This window comes from Magnolia sinica, chromosome 11 (genome assembly GCF_029962835.1).
Source record: "Magnolia sinica isolate HGM2019 chromosome 11, MsV1, whole genome shotgun sequence".
In the NCBI taxonomy this organism is placed as follows: domain Eukaryota; kingdom Viridiplantae; phylum Streptophyta; class Magnoliopsida; order Magnoliales; family Magnoliaceae; genus Magnolia; species Magnolia sinica.
Genome location: NC_080583.1, coordinates 74,781,499 through 74,803,556, shown reverse-complemented (window position 1 = coordinate 74,803,556; position 22,058 = coordinate 74,781,499). Strand labels below are relative to the sequence as shown.

General features: G+C 37.9%; 1 protein-coding gene across 1 annotated transcript; it reads left to right on the top strand.

The window, feature by feature from the left end:
• Nucleotides 1–12,858: 12,858 nt before the first annotated feature.
• Nucleotides 12,859–21,784, top strand: LOC131219376 (uncharacterized). The gene is made up of 7 exons (XM_058214478.1): nt 12,859–12,987; nt 19,859–20,014; nt 20,086–20,324; nt 20,428–20,637; nt 20,720–20,812; nt 20,896–21,003; nt 21,089–21,784. Exons 2-7 carry the CDS (start codon nt 19,876–19,878, stop codon nt 21,590–21,592), a joined length of 1,293 nt encoding a protein of 430 aa, XP_058070461.1. The 5' UTR covers nt 12,859–12,987; nt 19,859–19,875; the 3' UTR covers nt 21,593–21,784.
• The last annotated feature ends 274 nt before the right edge of the window (nt 21,785–22,058 follow it).

The following is a 22,058-nucleotide window of genomic DNA, read 5'->3' as shown; positions in this document are numbered from 1 at the left end:
GCACGTGCTAATATGGTACCGCCTGTGCGAGATCTGAGCTCTCGCCCTTGCCGGAAGCGATGCTTGGTCTTCTGCTCGAAAAGGAGGCAGATCCAAGGCTCGAGTGGACCACACCATGTGAAATAGCGGGGAATGAATGCCTGCCACTGAAAACCACCCGGGGACCACAGAAGTTTTGGATCAAGCTGATAGTACTGTATTCCCTTCGTCCGGGTCTATGTGACCTTATGAATAGGTTGGATGGGAATAAACATCACGGTGGGCACTAGTAAGGTTTCAACGGTGTGGATCATTGTCACCATTGCTTCCCGTGTTGTGGTGTGGATCATTGTCACCATTGCTTCCCGTGTTGTGGTCCATTTGAACCTTCGATTTACCTCCTTTCTAGGCACATACCCAAAATGATCTTTCAAAAATGGATGGACGGATTAAATAAAACACATACATCATGGTGGCCCCGCATAGCGGTGTACCTCTAGCCAAATGGAGTCGAGTAGGCCTCAGCTCGACTTAGGCTCAGCCACTAGCTTACCTCAGCTCAAACTCGGCTCAGCTCGGTCCTCGAGCTTGGCTGGCCAGCTCAGCTTGGTTTAGTCAGTGGCTCAGACCAGTTCAAGCTGAGTTCGAGCCAAGAACGATCTGAGTTTGCCTGTGCAGCATTTCCTCAATCACCTGGGCTGCACCTTCAAAATCTCACTGTGTGGGTAATAGCAGCTGTGGTTTTTAAGGTATTTTATTAAACACCTTCTAAGCAACATAAAAACCAAGAAAAATTAGTATTTATTTCATATATATACCTTCCTTGCCACCAACCATACTTCGTTGAGTCATTTTATCAAACACTTGGTGAGCAACATCAATATCAAAGTAACCAAGTCACCGAATTGGTTTGATCCGAGTTCGATTCGAGCTGGATTCGATCCAAGTCAAGTCGATCTGGGGCTAGCTTGAACTCATTTTTGAGCTCAAAAAATCAGCTCGACTCGGCTCGAACTCAGCTTCGAACTGAGTCGAATCGAGCTTTTTCGAGTCGAGTCAAGCGAGCTAACCGGGCTAGCTCGGTTCGCGTACACCTCTAACCCCACATGATAGGATCATCCGTCTCTAGCATGAACCTAATGGGGGTGGTACCCAATTAGCGCCCGTAGTTTCATTAACGCTCTGACAGGTCCAATAGAAAACAACCACCATATGGTGATATTACATGTTAGGCACGGTTGTCTTCCTTAGATGAATCTTGATATTCTCAAGCTTGATCTTTAATAGGCCACAAACATATCCGTGAAGAATCAACTATGACAAAAATATCTGCGAAGCCAACACGTTCAAATCTAGCTAGAGCCTTTTCTTCCCATTGTAAGCCGACATTTCTTGATCAATTAAGGAGATCTCCAGATCTAAAATTGCGACTAGGGGTGTACACGAATCGAGCTAGCTCGGTTAGCTCAACTCAAAAAAGCTCGATTCAACTCAGTTCGAAGATGAGTTCGAGCCAAGTCGAGCTGATTTTTGAAGCTCGAAAATGAGTTTGAGCCGAGTTCGAGTTGGCCCCAACTCAACTCGACTCGGATCGAATCCAGCTCGAATAGAACTCGGATCGAACCAGTTCTGTGACTCAGTTTCTTTGATATTGATGTTGCTCACCAAGTGTTTGATGAAATGACTCAACAAAGTGTGGCCGATGGCAAGGAAGGTATGTACATGAAATAAATACCCTTTTTTTATTGGTTTTTATGTTGCTTAGAAGGTGTTTGATAAAATACTTTAAAAACCATTGCTACTATTTCCCATACAGTGGGATTTTGAAGGTGCAATCCAAGTGTTTGTGAAAACGTTGCATAGACAAATTCAGCTCGATCTTGGCTCAAACTGATCCGAGCTGCTGACCGAACCGAGTTGAGTTGGCTAGTCAGGCTTAAGGATGGAGCCGAGCCGAGTCAAGCTGGCTCAGCTCGACTCAATGTACACCCCTAATTGCGACGTGAGCGTAAAAGATCAAAAAGCAACATGGAAACCCAGTGAGGGTTTCATCGCTTGGACAAGCTATAAAAGGAGCACACAAAGAATACCTTAAAACTCCACGTCAAACACATCTATCTATTTTTGCATTTATCTTTCCCCAGTTCAACGTAGCCCGGTTATTACATAGATATCTACTACATAACGGCTCCCGCTACAATACCTTAGTTGTAAACTAAATATCTTCAACCTTAAGTTATAAGATCATGATCGATTAAGTTCCAATTTGGTCGATCATAACAATCTGGTCACATAACATATCAGGTATTTATTTTTCTTTCTTTCTTGTTTGTTTCTCTAGTTGATTGCTACCATGTTGATTGTAATGAGGCATACGTTTAAATATCAATATAATTGGTATTGTTTAGCCTTATTTTATTTATCTATACATTCTTGTTCATTTGAGAGATATAAAAACCTGTAACATTCTGGATTTTCGCTATTTTAGATTTGCAAAAACCCTTGAAAATTTTTATTATAATTAACTCACGTTGTCACTAACTGACCCTTGACGCTCGAGGTGAGCCTATATGCAGGTGGTATCGGTAAAGAATCACGCAAATCTTATTAATCAACCGTATGAAGCCAATGAATCCGCCCGATCACTTAAACATTGAGTTTAGCATTGTGATTTGTTCATATATAGCCCAAATCTAATCGACCTGACACTGACTATTCATGACAACCGCAAATAAATAAAGACCTCTCAAAAGCCGAGACTAATAGGGGCTGAATCTTAATTAACAAACCAAAATGACACAATTATCCTTTTAACTTAAGAACTAGCGATTTATGGTGGTTATGATCGAATCATCTTTTTTTGCTAATTTCGAATAGGCTAAACTATGAACTTAGTCAATCTAAACTCTAATCATTATACACAAGAAATCTCGATACCCAATTTATTTTGAAAATGTCCTGATTATCTGAATAAGTTATAGACCGCTCGTTAGTTGGTCACTAAACCCGAGACTATAGAAAAACGTTCATCTTAGTGGACTTGACGTCCATCGCGGGACATCGAGACGAGGTCGCATCTTAAATTGTTCAACTTGGACTCTCAAGGTCAGTGCATGAGATGTTTGAATGTTCCTGAAATTAATTAGAAACTTAAGTGATTTGTAGGTATTCGATCTTTGCCCAAGTTGTGGCATTTAGGTCGTTAGATCGCTACCAAATTTAGGACAATAGTCTATATTAATTCATATACAAATCAGTATAACTGTGGCCCTGATCAACCAGCAATGACCGTCAAACTAACTTACGATCATACCCGCCGATCGGTGCATCCAAATGGTTGGCCGACCGTGTCCATGCGTGGATCATCATTAGAGTCAACTATCCTACGGTGGGTGTCAACTCCTACACCCTATAGTAGCCCCAAAGGTTAGAAACACCATCCCATATGGCTGTTATAATGAAAACCTAGCCCTTAGGGCTATTTGCACCACTTCTGACACAATACAAGGCACTTATGTAGACATCGCCTTCTCTCACACGAATTTCAAGCCCTAGCTTGAGCGAAGGAGAAGAGAGTGAGTGTGTGTGTGAAGGAAATATTGATACTTGTAGGGTTGGTATTTATTCAATAAAACATTTTGCTACTACCAAACCTTCGTCAAATCCACCAATGCCAAGAATCGGAGGTAAGAATTGTATCTTACCCTTCAATTAAGCAACTTAGTGTAGATTTCTAGTCGTCAATGGTGTTCTATTGATTTAGATTTAGGAATTGATTATTTCCTCCCAGATCCCTAATCCCATGAGCTTAAAATCGGAGATTCTTTCTTAAAGGTGTGAACCATTATTCATAGATTACCATTTATCAACCCTTGAGTGGTCTCCATTAATGATTCTGTTATTTATAAATAGGTTGGTGTAGTAATATGTTCACATTTTGATTTGATCGCAAAGTGTGCTATTGCTTGTTTATGTATGCCCCGTGTTTGATAAAATGCTCGAGTGATTAAATGTGTTATTCCATTGATGCTCACGTGTTTGATGAAATGCTTAGGTAAATGTGTGGTTTTATTAATGCTCATGTGTTCGATGGAAAGCCTGAGTGTTAGTATTATGTTATCGATGCTCGCATGTTCGAAGAAATGCTTAGGTGATTATGTTGTTAAATTTAAGCTTTATATGAAATATTGCTGTGATTCCCTGATGAATTGTTAATCCCCGACGGTGTTTATAATTACTTACGATGTTGGGTTAGTCAGTAAATCGTCAAAATCAAGGGATGGCCCGAGTTAAGTTGGTCACCCTAGGTTTGTTCGATCGACCCGGGCTGAACACAGACAACCAATGGTAGTTGGACTACAAGGAATGCTTACACCCAATGTCGGTTGTTCTGGAGTTCTCCCAGGTCAATCAAATTAGTCCACTAGGGCATGAGCGTACCATGCCCGTTAATAGCCTTTTTCTTTTTCTGTTTAAGTTCCGGCGTCGGATCCACTGTACGTGTAAATCTGAACGGTCTAAAATTCAGGAACTAAAGTGAATTGGATACAAGTCGAAACTCACACTCATTGAAGGTAACGGCCCAGATTTCGAGTACCCGGCGTTCAATGGGTGAGGCTTGTATCTGCAAAATCAGAATTTTCAATAGCCCGGCCCGAAAGAGTTCTAAATCCAGGCCAAGACTAACCTTAGGCCTAGCCAACATATACATGTAATCTAATTTTTATTGGCAAACACAACCACATTTGTATCTTCGAAGTAAACTATCTATTCCAATCAATTATTATTAATCCTAATAAGGCTCTCCCATTCGGGGTTTTAAACAACTAAACGTAAAACGATGAATTTAATTAACAAAATAAATCATGTTCAATAAAATTCAAATAATCAAATAATATTTTAATACATGATATGAAATTATAAATAATAATCATGATTGGTCCAAAGCTGTCATGCAGGACTGTGTGTCTCATGGGTTATTTTCTAGCTCAACTATGTCCTCATGTTTTTTAGTTAATGGCTCGTTCTCGATCACATTTGCATGGTTTTACATCAATACAGAGTAAGTTGGCCAAGTCTAATGAAAAGTCTTAACATGGTTATTTGCATCAACTTAAAATAAAGCAACAAGCAATCATGTAATAATATAAATGCAAAATATAAATGATATGCAATTAAATGACAGCGTGAGTGCATCTAGTGGGAATCCGTCCACTTACTTGAGTTGTAAACTCATTAACAAAATAAATCATGTTCAATAAAATTCAAATAATCAAATAATATTTTAATACATGATATGAAATTATAAATAATAATCATGATTGGTCCAAAGCTGTCATGCAGGACTGTGTGTCTCATGGGTTATTTTCTGGCTCAACTATGTCCTCATGTTTTTTAGCTAATGGCTCGTTCTCGATCACATTTGCATGGTTTTACATCAATACAGAGTAAGTTGACCAGGTCTAATGAAAAGTCTTAACATGGTTATTTGCATCAACTTAAAATAAAGCAACAAGCAATCATGTAATAATATAAATGCAAAATATGAATGATATGCAATTAAATGACAGCATGAGTGCATCTAGTGGGAATCCGTTCACTTACTTGAGTTGCAAACTCATTAACTCGCATCCGACCCTTGGCAGGCTTATACCAGTTCGATATGCATGGGCAAGTCCTACATCTACTCCTTGAGTAGGTTTCCACCAATATAGCGAGAACGCGGTAACAATTCTACCAAGTATACCATTCAGAGAGATACCTCAAAAGTTCAACACGTATTGTGCATGCAATGATGGATGCATAGTCATAACAAAACCAGTTGTGAATCATGTATTGTATATATCATTCTGATTCTCATATTTGAATCAACAGGGTCCCATACTATCTAATAACATTAGTATATCGCCCATTTCATGTCCAATTAGTAAATCAACATATAAGTTACATCAACACAATAACTCAGGTCATTGACTATCACTACAAGAAATAGGACTTACCGACGAATTTTTTTTCGTCGGTAAAAAGGACTCTTACCGACGAAAATTACTTTCGTCGGTAAAAATTTACTTTTACCAATGAAATTAAAATTTCTTAGGTAAAAGCCATCTTTACCAACGAAAATTTTCATTGGTAATGGCTGTTTTGAATTATTGAAAAAAAAAAATCGAAAAATGTACTTTTACCGACGAATTTTTAATTTCATAGGTAAAAACCCTTTTTACTGACGAAAATTTTTGTCGATAATGGTTGTTTTGAATTTTTGTAAAACAAATCGAAAAATTTACTTTTACTGAGCCCTTTTTATCGACGAAAATGTTTGTCGGCAATGGTTGTTTTGATTTTTTGAAAAAAAGAATTAAAAAATTTACTTTTATCAATGAAAAATTTATTTCGTAGGTAAAACTATTTTCCCGACAAACATAAATCTTCAGCAAAAATCTGGTACAATGTTTTTAGCGACAAAACTTATCTTCGTCGGTAAGTGTTTTCCCGATGAACTAAAACCATCGGGAAAAGGTTCCCGCCATGGACCAAAAACTCCTGCCTCATCTGAAAACTCACTTTTACCGAGTAGAAGTGTTTTTATTGATGATTACTTCTGTCGCTAAAAATTAATATGAATTTTTTTTCCCCGACGGCTGAAAACCGTCGCTAATGGTTTTTACCGATGATAAAAAACCATCGGTAATAATCCTTTGTTTTTCTATATATATTGTTTTTATATTATATGAGTGGAATTTTTTTATATATAATTAAACAGTAATATTTAAATGATTTGTAATATCACATGAAAAATAATATTGAGAAGTTCAAAAATTTTAACAATGTTTAAGAAAAATTTTGAAAACAAAATGATGCTTTGGAAAAAAAAATATCCGAAAAAAATTAAAATAAGAGAAATTTTTTGAGATTTAAAAATAAATAAATTCAGAATTTGTATTTTAAATTTTTTTTTGAAATATTTTATAATAAAACATCATGGTGATCCGCGGGAAGATTTCAATGGTTAATGTTTCCTTTCTCACCACACGTATGGATAATTTGTAGCCCAATTTAATTTATGTGTTTAATTGATATCGTTCATCTATTTTTTCAGCTCGTTTTAGGTTAAATGAAAAAAATGAAGTATATCCAAGCTTGTAATAGACGACGCAACAGAAAACTGTGGGAATAACAATGTTCACAGTTGAAACCTTACTAGGGCCTGCAATGATGTTTGTTTTTCATCCAACCTGTTAATAAGGACAAAAAGATGTTGATGAAGGAAAAATGAAGATATCAGCTTGATTCAAATTCCCACTTTTCCTGTGATGTGGTCCACTTGAGATTTGGATATGCTTTAGTTTTGAGATCTAGCTCTATAATTAATGAGCTGAAAACACGGATGGACGACGTGGATACAAAATACATTTATCAATATGGGCCCCACAGTCAGGATGACATCATGTTGGATGAGAGTGAGGCAACATATAATCCGCTCGCTTAAAAAGCCTGCATTCGCTGATGATGGATCAATCAATAGTAATTAAATATACAAAATTTTCCAGCGTTACTTTCGTATGGATGAACACGTGACATTTGCTGGTTTGTTCAGGATGGATTCATATGGATAAGATCTAACTCGTCTATAAGGTGGCCCGCCATGTATTTATATCGAGAATTAAAAATCAGAGGGATCCAACGTTCCGATTCTCTACACAGTGGGAAAAAATGAGATCACAAATCTGTTAAAATCTTCTTAATTGTGTGTAGGATCACCTTACTATATACACGCAATCCAATCTATTCATCCGATCCTAGACAAAGCGAAGATTGAGTTTCCTGAAATCAATTGTATTCAAATGTTCATGTGTGCAAAAATGTGAATTAAAATGTTTTATATGTGATTTCACACTTTTCACTGTGATGTGATCTACTTAACTATTATATTTGAATGAAATTTAAGATACATGGTGAAAATATGATTTATTGTCTGATAGACCGAATGGATCATGGGTCGTGGACACTTTCAAAGCCAAGATGGATAAAAAAGAGTCCCGACAAAGTGGGTATTAAATGTCCACCATTAAAAATAACATTAATAAAAGTTTTAGATCAAGCTGATATTTGTGTTTTCTCTTCATTCATGTCTTTTTGATATTCTGAACATGTTGGATGTCAAATGAACATTACTGTGGGCCTAAGAAAAGTATATATCAACGGTGGAAATCATTAGTCCACACTATTTCGCGTGGCATGGTACACTTGAGTTTTGGATTTATCTATAAATTTGGGATCAACCCACAACGTTCATCCATTCTTTGAGATCATTTTAGAGAATTATCCAAAAAATGAATCATATCCAGAGATTAAATGGACCACATCACAAATAGGGGGAACAAATTGGCTACTCCCCCTGACACCATCCAATGGCTGGTGGTCGGTGCTCTGTGGGCCACATCATGATGTTTGTGTTTAATCCATGCCATCCATCTATTTTTAAAGATCATCTTATGCCATGAGACCAAAAATGAGACATATCCCAATCTCAAATAGACCACATTGTAGGAAACAATGTTGAATGAGCGCAACCATTTAAAACATTTTGGGGGGCCATAAAAGTTTTAGATCGAGATGATTTTTGTTTTCATCTAGGCCTATGTGACCTAATAAACAGACTAGATGCCAAATAAACGGTACACTGGGCCTTACGAGGATTTTAATGATGGATATCCAATCACTGTTGTTTTCATGTAGTGTGGTCCACCTGATATTTATATACCTCTCATTTTTGGGCGCCACCATGATGTATGTTTTCACGTGTCTTTTTGATATTATGAACATTTTGGATGGGAAATAAACATTACTGTGGGCCCAAGGAAGGTATCAACGGCGGAAATAGGTTTTTATATTTTTTTAAATATTATATATATAGGGAAAATGTCCTATACACTCGACCGTATGTTACCTTCCATACGGTCGAGAGCTGGCACTATGCTAGCAGTCGGATGGCAAAAGTTTTAAAGGAACGGTGAGATTTTGTAGGGAGAAAGGTGAGATTTTATAGGTGAGTGGAGAAACAAAATCGGTGAAATCGGCTCTCTCTCTCTCACGTATATTTCCCACGAAAAGCCTCCGCATGAAGGTCCTGCCCTAGAAACCTAGATAGGGCTTACCGTGGGGTTTTTTGAGAAATCCACTCCGTCCATCCATTTTTCTCATATCTTTCTAAGTTATGATCCAAAAAATGAGTCAGGTCCAGGGATCAAGTGGACCACAAGTTGAGGATTGAACATTCACCCTTAAAAACTTCTTAGGAGATGAAGAATTTTCGAATCAATCTGATATTTGTGTTTTCACTTCATCCACGTCTACATGACCTTTTGAATAGGTTGGATGGTAAAAAAAACATCACGGTGACCCTTAAAAAGGTTTCAATTGTGGGTGTCATTATCATTGCAGCTTCATTTGGTGTGGTCCATTGGAGCTGTGGACCTGCTTCATTTTTAGGATCATAACTTAAAATAATATGAGAAAAGCATTTAACAATGTGGATAAAACAATTACATCACATTGGGCCTTATAGAGCCCTGCCAAACAGATTACCGGGTAGGACGCAATCCCTATACTCTTTCTTTTGCCTCGGTGTGGAACGGGCGGTAACAAACTAGCTATTCCCTTGCCACTAGCCGGGTGGTGATGGTCGATACACTACGGGCCCCACCATAATATATGTGTTTCATCCACGTCGTTTATTCATTTTTACATATCATGTCGTGGCTTTATCCAACAAATGAATGGGATATAGATCTCAGGTGGACCACACCATGGGAAACACAATAGTGATTGTATGTCCACCATTAAGATCCTCCTAAGGCCCACTATACTATTTATTTGACATCCAATATGTTAATTAGCTCATACAGACATAGATGAGGTGAAAAAACAAATATCATCTTGATCCAAAACTATTTCGGATCCCAAAAAGTTTTTAATGGTCGACGTTCAATCAACACCATTTTCTGTAATGTGGTCCACTTGAGATTGGGATATACCTTATTTTTGGTCTCATACTTGAAAATGATCTAGAAAAATAGATGAACGGCATGAATGAAACACATACATCACTGTGGGGCCCACGGAGCACTGACCACCCGCCATTGGCGGGTGGCAGGGAAATCAGATTGCGTACTGAGTTACTTGGGCCCACCTTGAATGTATGTGATCTATCCACACCGTCCATTTGTTTTTCCATCTAATTTAAGGGGTTGAGACGAAAATTGAAGCATATCCAAAATCAAGTGGACCATATTACAGGAAGCAACAGAGATAATGATGTCCATCGTTGAAACCTTACTAGGCCCCACAGTGATGTTTAATTTTCATCCAACCTATTCATAAGATTATACAGACAGATGAATGGGGAAAAAATATATAAGCTTGATCCAAAACTTCTGTGGCCCCCAAGAAATTTCAACTGTAGACGTTCAATTCAACTATTTTTTTTTTGTGTGGTCCATTTAAACATTTTATATATTTCATTTTTAGGCTATACCCCTGAAATTATTTGGTAAAATGAATGGACAAAGTGGATATAATAAATAAATCACAATGGACCCCACAGAGTTTACTCAGTACGCTAAGCACGCAATTTGCACTCACTACGCAATTGGCTTCCGGTGGTAGGGAGTAGCCAATCCATTTCTGGAACAAGCGGGTTTGACGGACGCGGGTTAGATACCGAAAGGTTGAGCAGCGATTCCTTTGCTAAAGTGACGTTACTAAGTTTTGTAGGCCCCAATATGATGTATGTGTTGTATCCACACCGTCCATCTATTTGAGATATCATTTTATGGCATGAGCAAAATAGTGAGGTGGATAAAAATCTGTAATGGACCCCACCACAGAAAACAGTGGGGAGAGTGATTCCCACAATTGAAACTATCCTAAGGCCCACCATAATGTTTATTTGAAATCCAACTAGTTTAAAAGTTAAAAAGGACATGAAATAAGGGAAAACACAAATATCAGCTTGATCTAAAACTTCTGTGGCATTTAGAAGTTTTTAATAGTGGGCGTCACAGTCCCACTGTTTTCTATGCTGGGGTCCACTGGAGCTTTGGATTTAACTCGTTCTTTGGATATTGCCCTAAAATGATCTCTCCAAGTGGATGGAAGGAGTGGATGCAAAACACACATTATAATGGGGCCCACAGAACTTGGTGATGTAACTCCAGTAATGAGTCTCGCTACTCAGCGTGTCATTATCTAATCCGCGCCCCTGTTCGACGGAAGCAGATTGCGGAGTAACTCACTACCCTTAGCGTACTGAGTAGACACTGTGAAGTCCACCATGATTTATGTATCTGATCCACTCCTTCCATCCATTTTTCCATATGATTTTAGGGCTTGAGCCCAATAATTAATCATAGAAAATGTTCAAATGGACCACACCACATGAAACAATAGAATTGAACATCTATTGTTAAAAAAATCATTGGGGCCCACGAAAGTTTTGGATCAAGCTTTTATTTGTTTTTTCTCTTCATCCATGTCTGTATGATCTTATGAATAGATTGGATGACAAATAAACATCAATGTGGGGCCTAACATGATTTCAATGGTTGAAATCATTATTCCCATTGTTTCCTGTGATATGATCAACTTGAGACTTGGATTTGGTTCAATTTTAGGCTCAACCCCTTAAATGATATGGAAAAACGGATGGACGGGGTGGATTTCTCAAAAAATCCCATGGTATGCCCCCCCCCACCCCGGATTCCACTGCACTATTTCACGCTAAAGGCTTTTGCAGGAAATACTTTAAAATCGGTTTATCAATTTTATCGATTTTGTTTCTCCACTTATCCTCTAAAATCTTACCGTTGGGTTAGAATTTTCAACATTCGACTGCTTGTGTGTTGCCAACTCTCAACCGTATGGAAGGTAACATATGGTCGATCGTATAATACCTTTTCCCACATATATATATATATTATAATATAATATATATGGAAAATGTTCTATACGGTCGAGCTCATGAGGACTCCCCATGAGGTCAAGCTGTGTGGGCCCCACCATGATGCATGTCAAACATCAACACTGTGCATTTGATGGGTACCTTTTAAATTATGGGATATTCTAAAAATCAGCCGTATACGGAACTTCGATGAGCTATACCATCTAAAATCATATTAAGACATGCCTAAAACATATAAAAGCACTTGTGTCTAAAACTGGTATGACCTCTCATCCAAGTGGCACACACATAATGAATGGGCTGGATTTGTGAACCACATTTCGGTGGGCTCAAAAAATAATTATGAATGTTTTAATAGAGGGTCACCCCTCTCAACTTTTGTATGTGGTGTGGCCCCCACAAGTCACAGGTTTGACTTGATTTTTAATCCTGGGCCCACCATGGTGCATCTGACTGATGGGGTAGATGTTTAACAGGCATCATGGTGGGGCTCACACAACTCTCCCCGCTGTGGAGATTTCAAATAACAAACATTACAATGGGCCTCAGGATAGTTTCAACGGTGGGAATCACTCTCCCCGCTGTTTTCTACGGTGGGGTCCACTACAGATTTTTATCTCCCTCATTCTTTGGCTCATTACTTAAAATGATATCTCAGAATGGATGGACGATGTGGATATAACACATACATCATAGTGGGGCCCACAGAGCACCGACCCGCATCACTGGCGAAACCCGTCCGTGTCATATAAACGACGTAAAACGCACATTGTGCGGATTTGAAAAGCAAAATTCATTTTCGAAGAAGGATTTCTGAAACCCTCTTTCGAATTCCATTTCCCCCTCGCGCTCTCATTTTTTCGGATTCAAGAAACCCTAAAACCCGATTCTCGCTCTCATTCACCCCCCCCCCCCCCCCCACCCATCTCTTGCTCTCATTTTTGGAATCAAGAAACCCCAAAACCCGATCTCCATTTCGGGCGAGATTCCGTTTCTATCGGCTGCTCGTTTCAGAGGCTTTTGTTTCTCAGATTTCGCATCGGAAGGTATGCGATTCGCACCCTCTCTCTCTCTCTCTCTCTCTCTCTCTCTCTCTCTCTCGCACCCTCTCCCTCTCTCTCTGTCTGTCTGTCTCTCTCGCACCCTCTCCCTCCCTCTCTCTCTGTCTCTCTCTCCCTCTCTCTCTTCCTCCCTCCATCACGTTGAGGGAGATCCAGACGTCTGCTACTGGAAAATCTGTGGGCCCACCATGATGCATATGTTTTATCCATGCCGTGCATCCATTTTACCAGCTCACCTTAGGGCATGAGCCCCAAAATAGTGATATAAAAATCTCAGGTAGACCACACCACAGGAGACAGTAGCGATTGAACGCTGACCATTAAAAACTTCCTAAGGCCCACTGTAATGTTCGTTTGCCATCCAGCCTGTTGATTAGTCACACAGACCTGGATGAAGGGAAAACACAAATATCAACTTGATCCAAAACTCCTGTAGCCTCGATAAGCTTTTAATGGTGGGCATTCAATCAGCACTGTTTCCTATGGTGTGGTCTGCCTCAGTTTTGGGCTTGGATGGCCTGTGTGGATAAAACACATACATCATGGTGGGCCCACAGCTTTTCCAGTAGCACACACCATTTTGATATTCTCTCCTCTTGCAATAAAAGTAGATTTTTTAAATTGGGTTTTTGCTGAAAGCTCTGAACTTTGCAGCATTTCTTGAGTTTTTACTACATGGGTTTTTTATTTTATGTTCCTGCTGCGAGAAATATAAATTCTTTAAAATGGATTCTTGCTGAAACTTTGATAAATATCTGCATCATTTTTGCTAGTATCGACTCATTAAAATTATGGGTCAGCTACTTTTGATTTCGACCGACCTAAACTAGCCCCAAATTTTAAAACGTCAGGTTTAAAGGTTTCTTCTACTTCTCATTCTTAAACCAAAGTTATTGAAAGTTTTAGGAGTTTTGCATGAACTACTCACAGCAAGCGCAATAATCCTAAACCACTTAGTAAGGACCAATTTCAATGAGCGGTTGGGATTATGGAATATTGGCCAATTCAACCAAAGATTTGGATTACTGTGTCATCAGCCATCTGAAACGTTAGGATGATTGAAAACGAGCAAACTTTGGATGACCCATGTACCAAGTCGGCCAAAGAGGAAAAATCCCAATTGTATGGTAAGCAACCATGAATTGATAGTTCACCATTCCTAAAAAGATCACATTCAACCGTGAAAAGATTGGTAAACAACCTATTGGATTGCTAAAACATTGGCCTTTGAATTTCAATTCGTTTTCAAGGAAAACATCATGAATCATGTGAGGGTTTGAGTCACTAAACATAATCCCAAACATGAGTGTTTTGGGACATTGGATAAGGACCTAATCACATGAATTGTTTGGATCAACCCAACTATATCAATAGGTTGGATCAATGAATATGGGGCTAGTCATAAGAAAAGGTATGGATCACCTCGAAAGGGCATATAGTATTGATGCCCCATGCACTAAGTCTTCCAAAAAGGTCAAAGTATTCTTTGGCCAAATTCCTCCACTCATAATATTTTTTTTCCATGTGACAACCATGAATTGATAGTTCACCAATCTAAAAGGACCACATTCAAGCGTAAGTCGAAGTATTCTTTGGCCAAATTCCTCCACTCAAAAAAAAAATAAAAAAAATTCATGTGGCAGCCAACAAGGGCTGTAAAACATCAATTTCTTGGATTCTTGAACATGGGCCTTAATTTTTAGATCACTAAAACGACCAACTATATAAAGGGTTTGAATCAATCAAAACTATAGTGATCCATGCACTCCGCCAAATTCCTCCACTCATTATATATATATACTAAATTTAAAATTCTTTCTTATAAGATCATAAGCCCATACTTAGCGATTTTTTTTTTAAAGAGGGAAAATTTAATCTTAAATTTACTAGACTTATCTTTAGGCCTATAAGAATGTTTTCCCCAAATTTTAAGGTCCGGGGTAAGGATTTCTAAATTTTGACAATTTGTTTACATTGTTGATTGAAAATCTGGACCATTTTAGTATCCTTTATCAAACACAATAAGGTTGTTACTCAAAAATATTTAAAATTTTTATGAGAGTCATGTACATATTGGTGGATATTTGTATAAACTTTTATGACTATATATATATATATTTATGTGGCCAACAAGGGCTGTAAAACATTGATTTTTCGGATTGTTGAACGTGGGCCTTAATGGTTAGATCACTAAAACGGCCAACTATATAAAGGGTTTGGATTAGTTAAAACTATAGTGATCTATGTACTCTTCCAAATATACACTAGATGATCTCGAAAGAAAAATATTATAGAGATTCACATTCATTATCATTGTCATTGTATCACCATTATCATAGCCTTGTCCAAGGTATTTGGGATCAATTTTACAAATTGTAATGTTCAGTAAAAAAATTCCCAAAGTGCTATCTTCGATAAGCAAAAGGCCTTCAAATCCCTTCTCATGACGTGTAGGCAAGTCCTTTAAGGTCTTTCTCTCATTCTCTTTTTTAGGCCCTTCAACCCTAATCAACCTTTCTACTCAAGGCTACTCTCGACTTTCTTAGCACACAGCCAAAACATCTCAGTCAATTTTCCATCATTTTATCTCCAATAAGAATTGATCATAGTTCTCTTTTTGTTATTATTATTATTATTATTATTATTTTGAGAGAGATTGATCCTAGTTTACTTTGAATCGCCTCATTCTTAGAATATCCTTCTAGTCCTTCTCACACACTCATCTAGCATCATCATGTGTGCCACCTTCAATCTTTTTTCATATTTCTACTTAATTGCCCAACACTTAGCACATATAGAGCAAACTGTTCTAATAGCTTTCTTGTAAAAAAAAAAAACACAAGTTTGATTGATATATCTTAATCTTTTTGAATAAAAGAGCCAAGATCATTATCACTTTCACAAAACCCATGGCCATCAATTTTCTAGAAGACCCATATCCACGACTATTACCACTATAGTTGTCCTACAAGTAGTTTGTCCCAATTCTATCAATTTTTAAACTTATAGATACCTATCCACCAAACCTCCTATTTAGTATGAACCCCTCTCTATTCTCATTGCTTGATCATTGGCAAATAACATTAACTAAGGGACCTCATCCTAAGTACTAGCACTTAATTCATCTTACAAAATGATATCTACCAGTATTATGGACAAGGCCTGTGTAAGGCTTGCTTCAGCAAAAGTTGTCCTACGCCCATCAAAGTACCGGGATAAAAAAAATATCAATTGAAGTCTTTTATTTGACTTTAACACATTACATTCTAGAGCTTTTCTTTCACGTAAAAGTTTGTTAGAAATGTTTGCTTACTTAGCATTGTATTTCTGTTCTCAGTATGAAGATAAAATGTGTATATTGTTCCTTTGCCTTCTGTTGCCTAAAATTGTCCCTGCAAACCTTAATGAGCTTGTATATTACATTTTTTTGTCTTAAACTATTATTCTGATTAGTTAGTTTATAGTTGTGACTTATAATTGTGATTTGTAAGTTAGATAATTAGTTACCCGTTTGAGGATTGCTATGTGGCCATACATAGATATTGTGTGTTTTTGGTGGCATAGAAATCGTTCAAATTGTCCCATTTTGGACAGTTCAAAGTTAGATTGATAGTATGCTTTCATATAGTCTATTTAAATGTTCATGCTTGATCCGTGGTCCATCTCCTCGTTTCTCTCTGGATATGTTTCTTCCGTTTCGTATCCAATGCCAAATATCTTTACATTGTTTTAGATATTTGGTATCGGAATGTAACGTAAGATCAATTTATTTGGAGAGGGATGGGGAGATGCTGTCAGATTTTCGGCGTGGACGTTTAAATGAGAATATAAAAGTATTATAATCTATCCAACCTTGAATGGGTAACTAATTTAGGATTTAATTGTATTGGCTTAGAATTGATGGAGGAGACCCGGATGTGCGTCGGAGCTATTCGGATGTTAAGCGGGGGTCCTTGTAAGGTGGGAACCGCTGTTATGATCATGATGAAGTTGTCCATTTCCTATGTACAACATTGGAGTGGCGTGGCCATTTGGACAGGGTCGTGTTTATGTATTAGCTCAGAATTGATGAAGCAGACTCGGATGTGGGTCGGAGTTATCCGGATGTTGAGCGAGGGTCCCTGGAAGGTTGGAACCGCTGTTATAACTATGATGAAGTTGTCTATTTCCTATGAACAATATTACCTATAACCTAAACCTAAACCCTAAACCCTAAATTCCCATAATCTATAACCTAAAACTAAACCTAAACCTATAACCTTAACCTAAACCTATAACTTATACCATTAACCTAAACCTAAACCTATAACCTAAAACTATTACCTATAACCTAAACCTAAACCTAAACCTATAACCTATAACCGAAACCTATAACTTATAACTTAAAACCTAAACCTAAACCTAAAACCTAAACGTATTCTCAAATCCCTAAACCTAAACCTACACCTAATCCTAATCTCAACTCTCTAACCTAAACTTAAACCTAAACTTGAAAACCCAAACCTAAACCTGATCTCGAACCTGAATTTGAATCCCTAAACCTAAACCTATAACCTAAACTTAATTCACTTAACTTAAACCTACACCTAAACCCAAACATAAACTTATAACCTAAACCTTAACCTAAACTTAAACCTAAACCTATAACCTACAAACTGTAACCTTAACCTTAACATAAACCTATAACCTAAACTTTAACCTATAACCTATAACCTAAACTTATAACCTAAACCTTAACCTATAACCTAACCTAAACCTAAACCTAAACCTATAATAACCTAAACCTAAACCTATAACCTTTACCTAAACCTAAACCTTAACCTATAACCTATAACCTATAACCTAAACTTATAACCTAAACCTTAACCCATAACCTAACCTAAACCTATACCTATAACCTACACTTATAACCTAAACCTAAACCTATAACCTTAACTTAAACCTAAACCTAAAACCTAAATGCATTCTCAAATCCCTAAACCTAAACCTGCACCTAATCAAATCCCTAAACCTAAACCTGCACCTAATCCTAATCTCAACTCCCTAACCTAAACCTAAACTTGAAAACCCGATCCTAAACCCGATCCTGAACCCGAACCCGATTTCCTAAACCTAAACTTTAACATATTCTCAATTCCCTAAAGTTATAACCTATAACATATAACCTATAACATAAACCTAAACCTAAACTTATAACCTAAACCTATAACCTACAACATTAACATAAACCTATAACCTACAACATTAACCTAAACCTATACCTATAACCTAAACCTATTCTCAAATCCCAAAGCCTATAACCTAAACCTAAACCTTAACCTATAACCTGATGAAGCTGTCCATTTTCTAATCATAAACCTATAATCCTAGCCTAATCTTAAACCTATTTTCGTAAACTGACTCTAGTCTTTTCATTGTAGCGATGGATAAGAGTTGGATGCGAGCTAAGAACAGGTTTGACCCAAAGTATAAACAAGGGGTTCAAGAGTTCATGGAATTTGCGTGAAATTGGGCAGATTTAGGGATTAGGATTAGGTGTCCACGTCGAAAATGCAAAAACATGATTTATAAGACTTTAGACAAAGTAGAAGACAATTTGTTCATAGTTGGGATTGACTAAGGTTATACTTGGTGAATCCATCACGGTGAAGATATCCATCAAGAAGTTGAGGCCATTGAAGTCTTTGCTGACCCAATTGTGCCGGATGACGTGGATGGAGATGTTGACGAAATGCAAGATATCATAGGGGATGTGTTCAGGGGAACAATTGCGGATATTGATTTTGCAGCGACAAGTAGTAGCCAAGATATTCCTCCTATGGGTGTTGTCGAATAAGAAAAGTTTAGTAGGTTGTTGAGGGATGCGCAACGTCCACTTTATCCGGGGGGTGAGAACTTCTCCAAGTTGAATTTTTTTATAAGGTTACTTCATTTGAAGACAATGAATCGTTGGAGTAATAAATCGTTCGATATGTTGAGGGATGCGCAACGTCCACTTTATCCGGGGTGTGACTGGCATGTTGGCTGTAGTAATGTCGAGTGCTTCACGCAACTTGACATATACTTCTGCAGCGTACGATAACTTACATAGGGAGTACTTCGGATAATTAATCCGAAGGTGTTTCGTATTACAATGAAATACATGTATTTAATATAAAATGATAATATGTAATGGAATTTTTAAATTTTACTAGAATGTTTACGGTTTTATTATATTTTGTTTGCATTATAGTGTAATGGTCTAATCATATTTTAATCATCTCTCCAGCTGCAAGTGGAATATACTAAAACATTATACAAGTAGTGTTGATGGTAGAATGAATTTGTGCTTATGCATAAAGAGATGATTAAAATATGATTAGACCATTACACTATAATGCAAGCAGAATATAATAAAACCGTAAACATTCTAATAAAATTTGGAAATTCCATTATACATTGTCATTTTATATTAAATACATGTATTTCATTGTAATACGAAACAACTTCGGATCAACTATTCGAAGTACTCCCTGTGTAAGTTATCGTATGATGCAGAAGTATATGTCAAGCTGTGTGAAGTGTACGATAACTTACGCAGGGACTACTTCGGATAGTTTATCTCAAAGTTGTTTCGTATTACAACGAAATATGTGTATTTAATATAGAATGATAATGTGTAATGGAATTTTCAAAGGTTATAGATTAAAGTTTACAATTTTATTATATTCTGTTTGCATTATAGTGTAATGGTCTAATCATATTTTAATCATCTCTCTACGCATAAGCACAAATGCATTCTACCATCAACACTATTTGTATAATGTTTTAGTATATTCTACTTGTATTGACATTGTTTAAATTTATAAGTTTGTAGCTTGCACATATTCAGTGATGGCACCAAGTAGGAGATCACGTCGTTCGCGCACTGGATCTACCCCTTCTACCCGTGATGCGACGGAGACAGCATCGCCGTCACATGTTGCATCGCAGGCGTCTGATCTCTCAGTTGCGCATACACTGGGCACTGCTTGTAAGTCTAGATATACATTTATTTTAATGACTTCTGTTTATGTTTAGACTTATATATTTTTTTTGCAATAGCATCGTCGACCAGTCGACGAGGACGTGGACCCACGCGTGGGTTACTTTTAGAGCGACTTACGCGTGAGGGTAGGGTGATGGTAGAGTTTCCACAGGACTGCATTAGACCTGTTGGGGACAATGCCAGGTTGTTTACGTCGGAGGTCGGTGTCTTATGTCGATCTCTGATCCCCCCCACCACCCCTCGTTGGGCAGATGTGACGGATGATGTGCGACAGCTTATTCGTCAGCGCCTTCAGGTAAATTTTAGTAAATTAAAATTTAATTTGCAAAAGTTCATTTACAGTTAAGTTATTTTCTTAATAAATTTATTGCCTTAATCTATTATTTACAAAATTGCAGGATAAATTTGTCTTGGATTTGAGTATTCCGTATATTTCCCATGCCGTCGACGACATGGTTAAGGAGCGGTTTAGGGAGTACCGCAGTTACTTACATCAGCGGTACAAGCGGTGCATGAGTCACGAGGAGGGCGTACTGTCTGCACCACCGCACATGACTCATGACGACTGGCGGATACTCTGTGACAGATTTTCGTCTGATTCTTTTCAGGTAATATTTATATATTTACGATATCTTAAGTTAACAATTAAATTCGCAATTAATAATAATGTATTATGAATAATGTGTTCAGAAGAGGAGCAAAATAAATTCTGACAACAGGGGAAAGCTGGAAGTGAACCACGTTGCTGGTTCAAAGTCATTTTTACAACTTCGTCACGACATGGTAAGAAATTACTGGGGATTATTAAGTTGGATATATTCTTTCCATGCATTTATATTAACTCTATTGTCTTTTCGATTGCGCAGCGAGATTCTATCACCGGCCAGGAGCCTGGACCAGTAGACCTCTACAAAGGGACTCACTGTCGGCAGGCGACAGGATCTTGGGTACATCCTAGAGCCAACGAGAATTGGGTAAAAATTTTTACATTGTAAAATTGAATTGCATTGAATTATAATAATGTCATTTGTTATGAAAATTCATATGTTTTCATTACAGGCGACGATGGACACCTTACGCAGTCAGCCCACTCCTGATGGTACTCAGCGGAGTGAGCCAGAAATCCTGAGTGAGGTACTTGGCACCCGTTCTGGATATGTGCGTGGGTTTGGCCATGGTGCCAAGCTCATGGCACCTGCTAGAGCTGCCTCCAGCCAATCCGTCGTTGGCAAGAGCGCTGTACGCCGAGCTGATATCGCAGAGAGAGAGGTTCAACAGCTACAGGTCGTCGTCGATGACATCAGAGAGCAGTTGGAGAGGCAGAGGGAGGAGCAGGAGAGGCAGAGGGAGGAGCATGAGAGGAGGATTGAGGTGATGCGGGTGGAGCATGAGCGACAGATGGCGGAGATGTTTCAGTCTTTCGCTGCACGCTTACCCATTGATGCCTCACCACCTCCGCCTTCATTTGATGCCCCACCACCTCCGCCTTTACGTAAAAGTAATTCAAAAAAAAAATTCGCAGGTAAAAGTCCTCTTTACCGACGAAAAAAAAATCGTCGGTGAGTCCTATTTCTTGTAGTGATAGTCAATGACCTAAGTTACTGTGTTGATGTAACTTATATGTTGATTTACTAATTGGACATGAAATGGGCGATATACTGATGTTATTAGATAGTATGGGACCCTGTTGATTCAAATATGAGAATCAGAATGATATATACAATATATGATTCACAACTGCTTTTGTTATGACTATGCATCCATCATTGCATGCACAATATGTGTTGAACTTTTGCGGTATCTCTCTGAATGGTATACTTAGTAGAATTGTTATTGCATTCTCGCCATATTGGTGGAAGCTTACTCAAGGAGTAGATGTGGGCCTTGCCCATGCATACCGAACTGATATAAGCTTGCTAAGGGTCAGATGCAAGTTAATGAGTTTGCAACTCAAGTAAGTGGACAGATTCCCACTAGATGCACTCACGCTGTCATTCAATTGCATATCATTCATATTTTGCATTTATAT

Bases quoted from the DNA above. Each gene is read 5' to 3' on its own strand.
- LOC131219376 (XM_058214478.1), top strand. From the start codon at position 19,876: ATGGCACCAAGTAGGAGATCACGTCGTTCGCGCACTGGATCTACCCCT. The intron at 20,015-20,085 runs GTAAGTCTAGAT...TTTTTGCAATAG, and splicing joins GCATACACTGGGCACTGCTT to CATCGTCGACCAGTCGACGA. The intron at 20,325-20,427 runs GTAAATTTTAGT...ACAAAATTGCAG, and splicing joins TTATTCGTCAGCGCCTTCAG to GATAAATTTGTCTTGGATTT.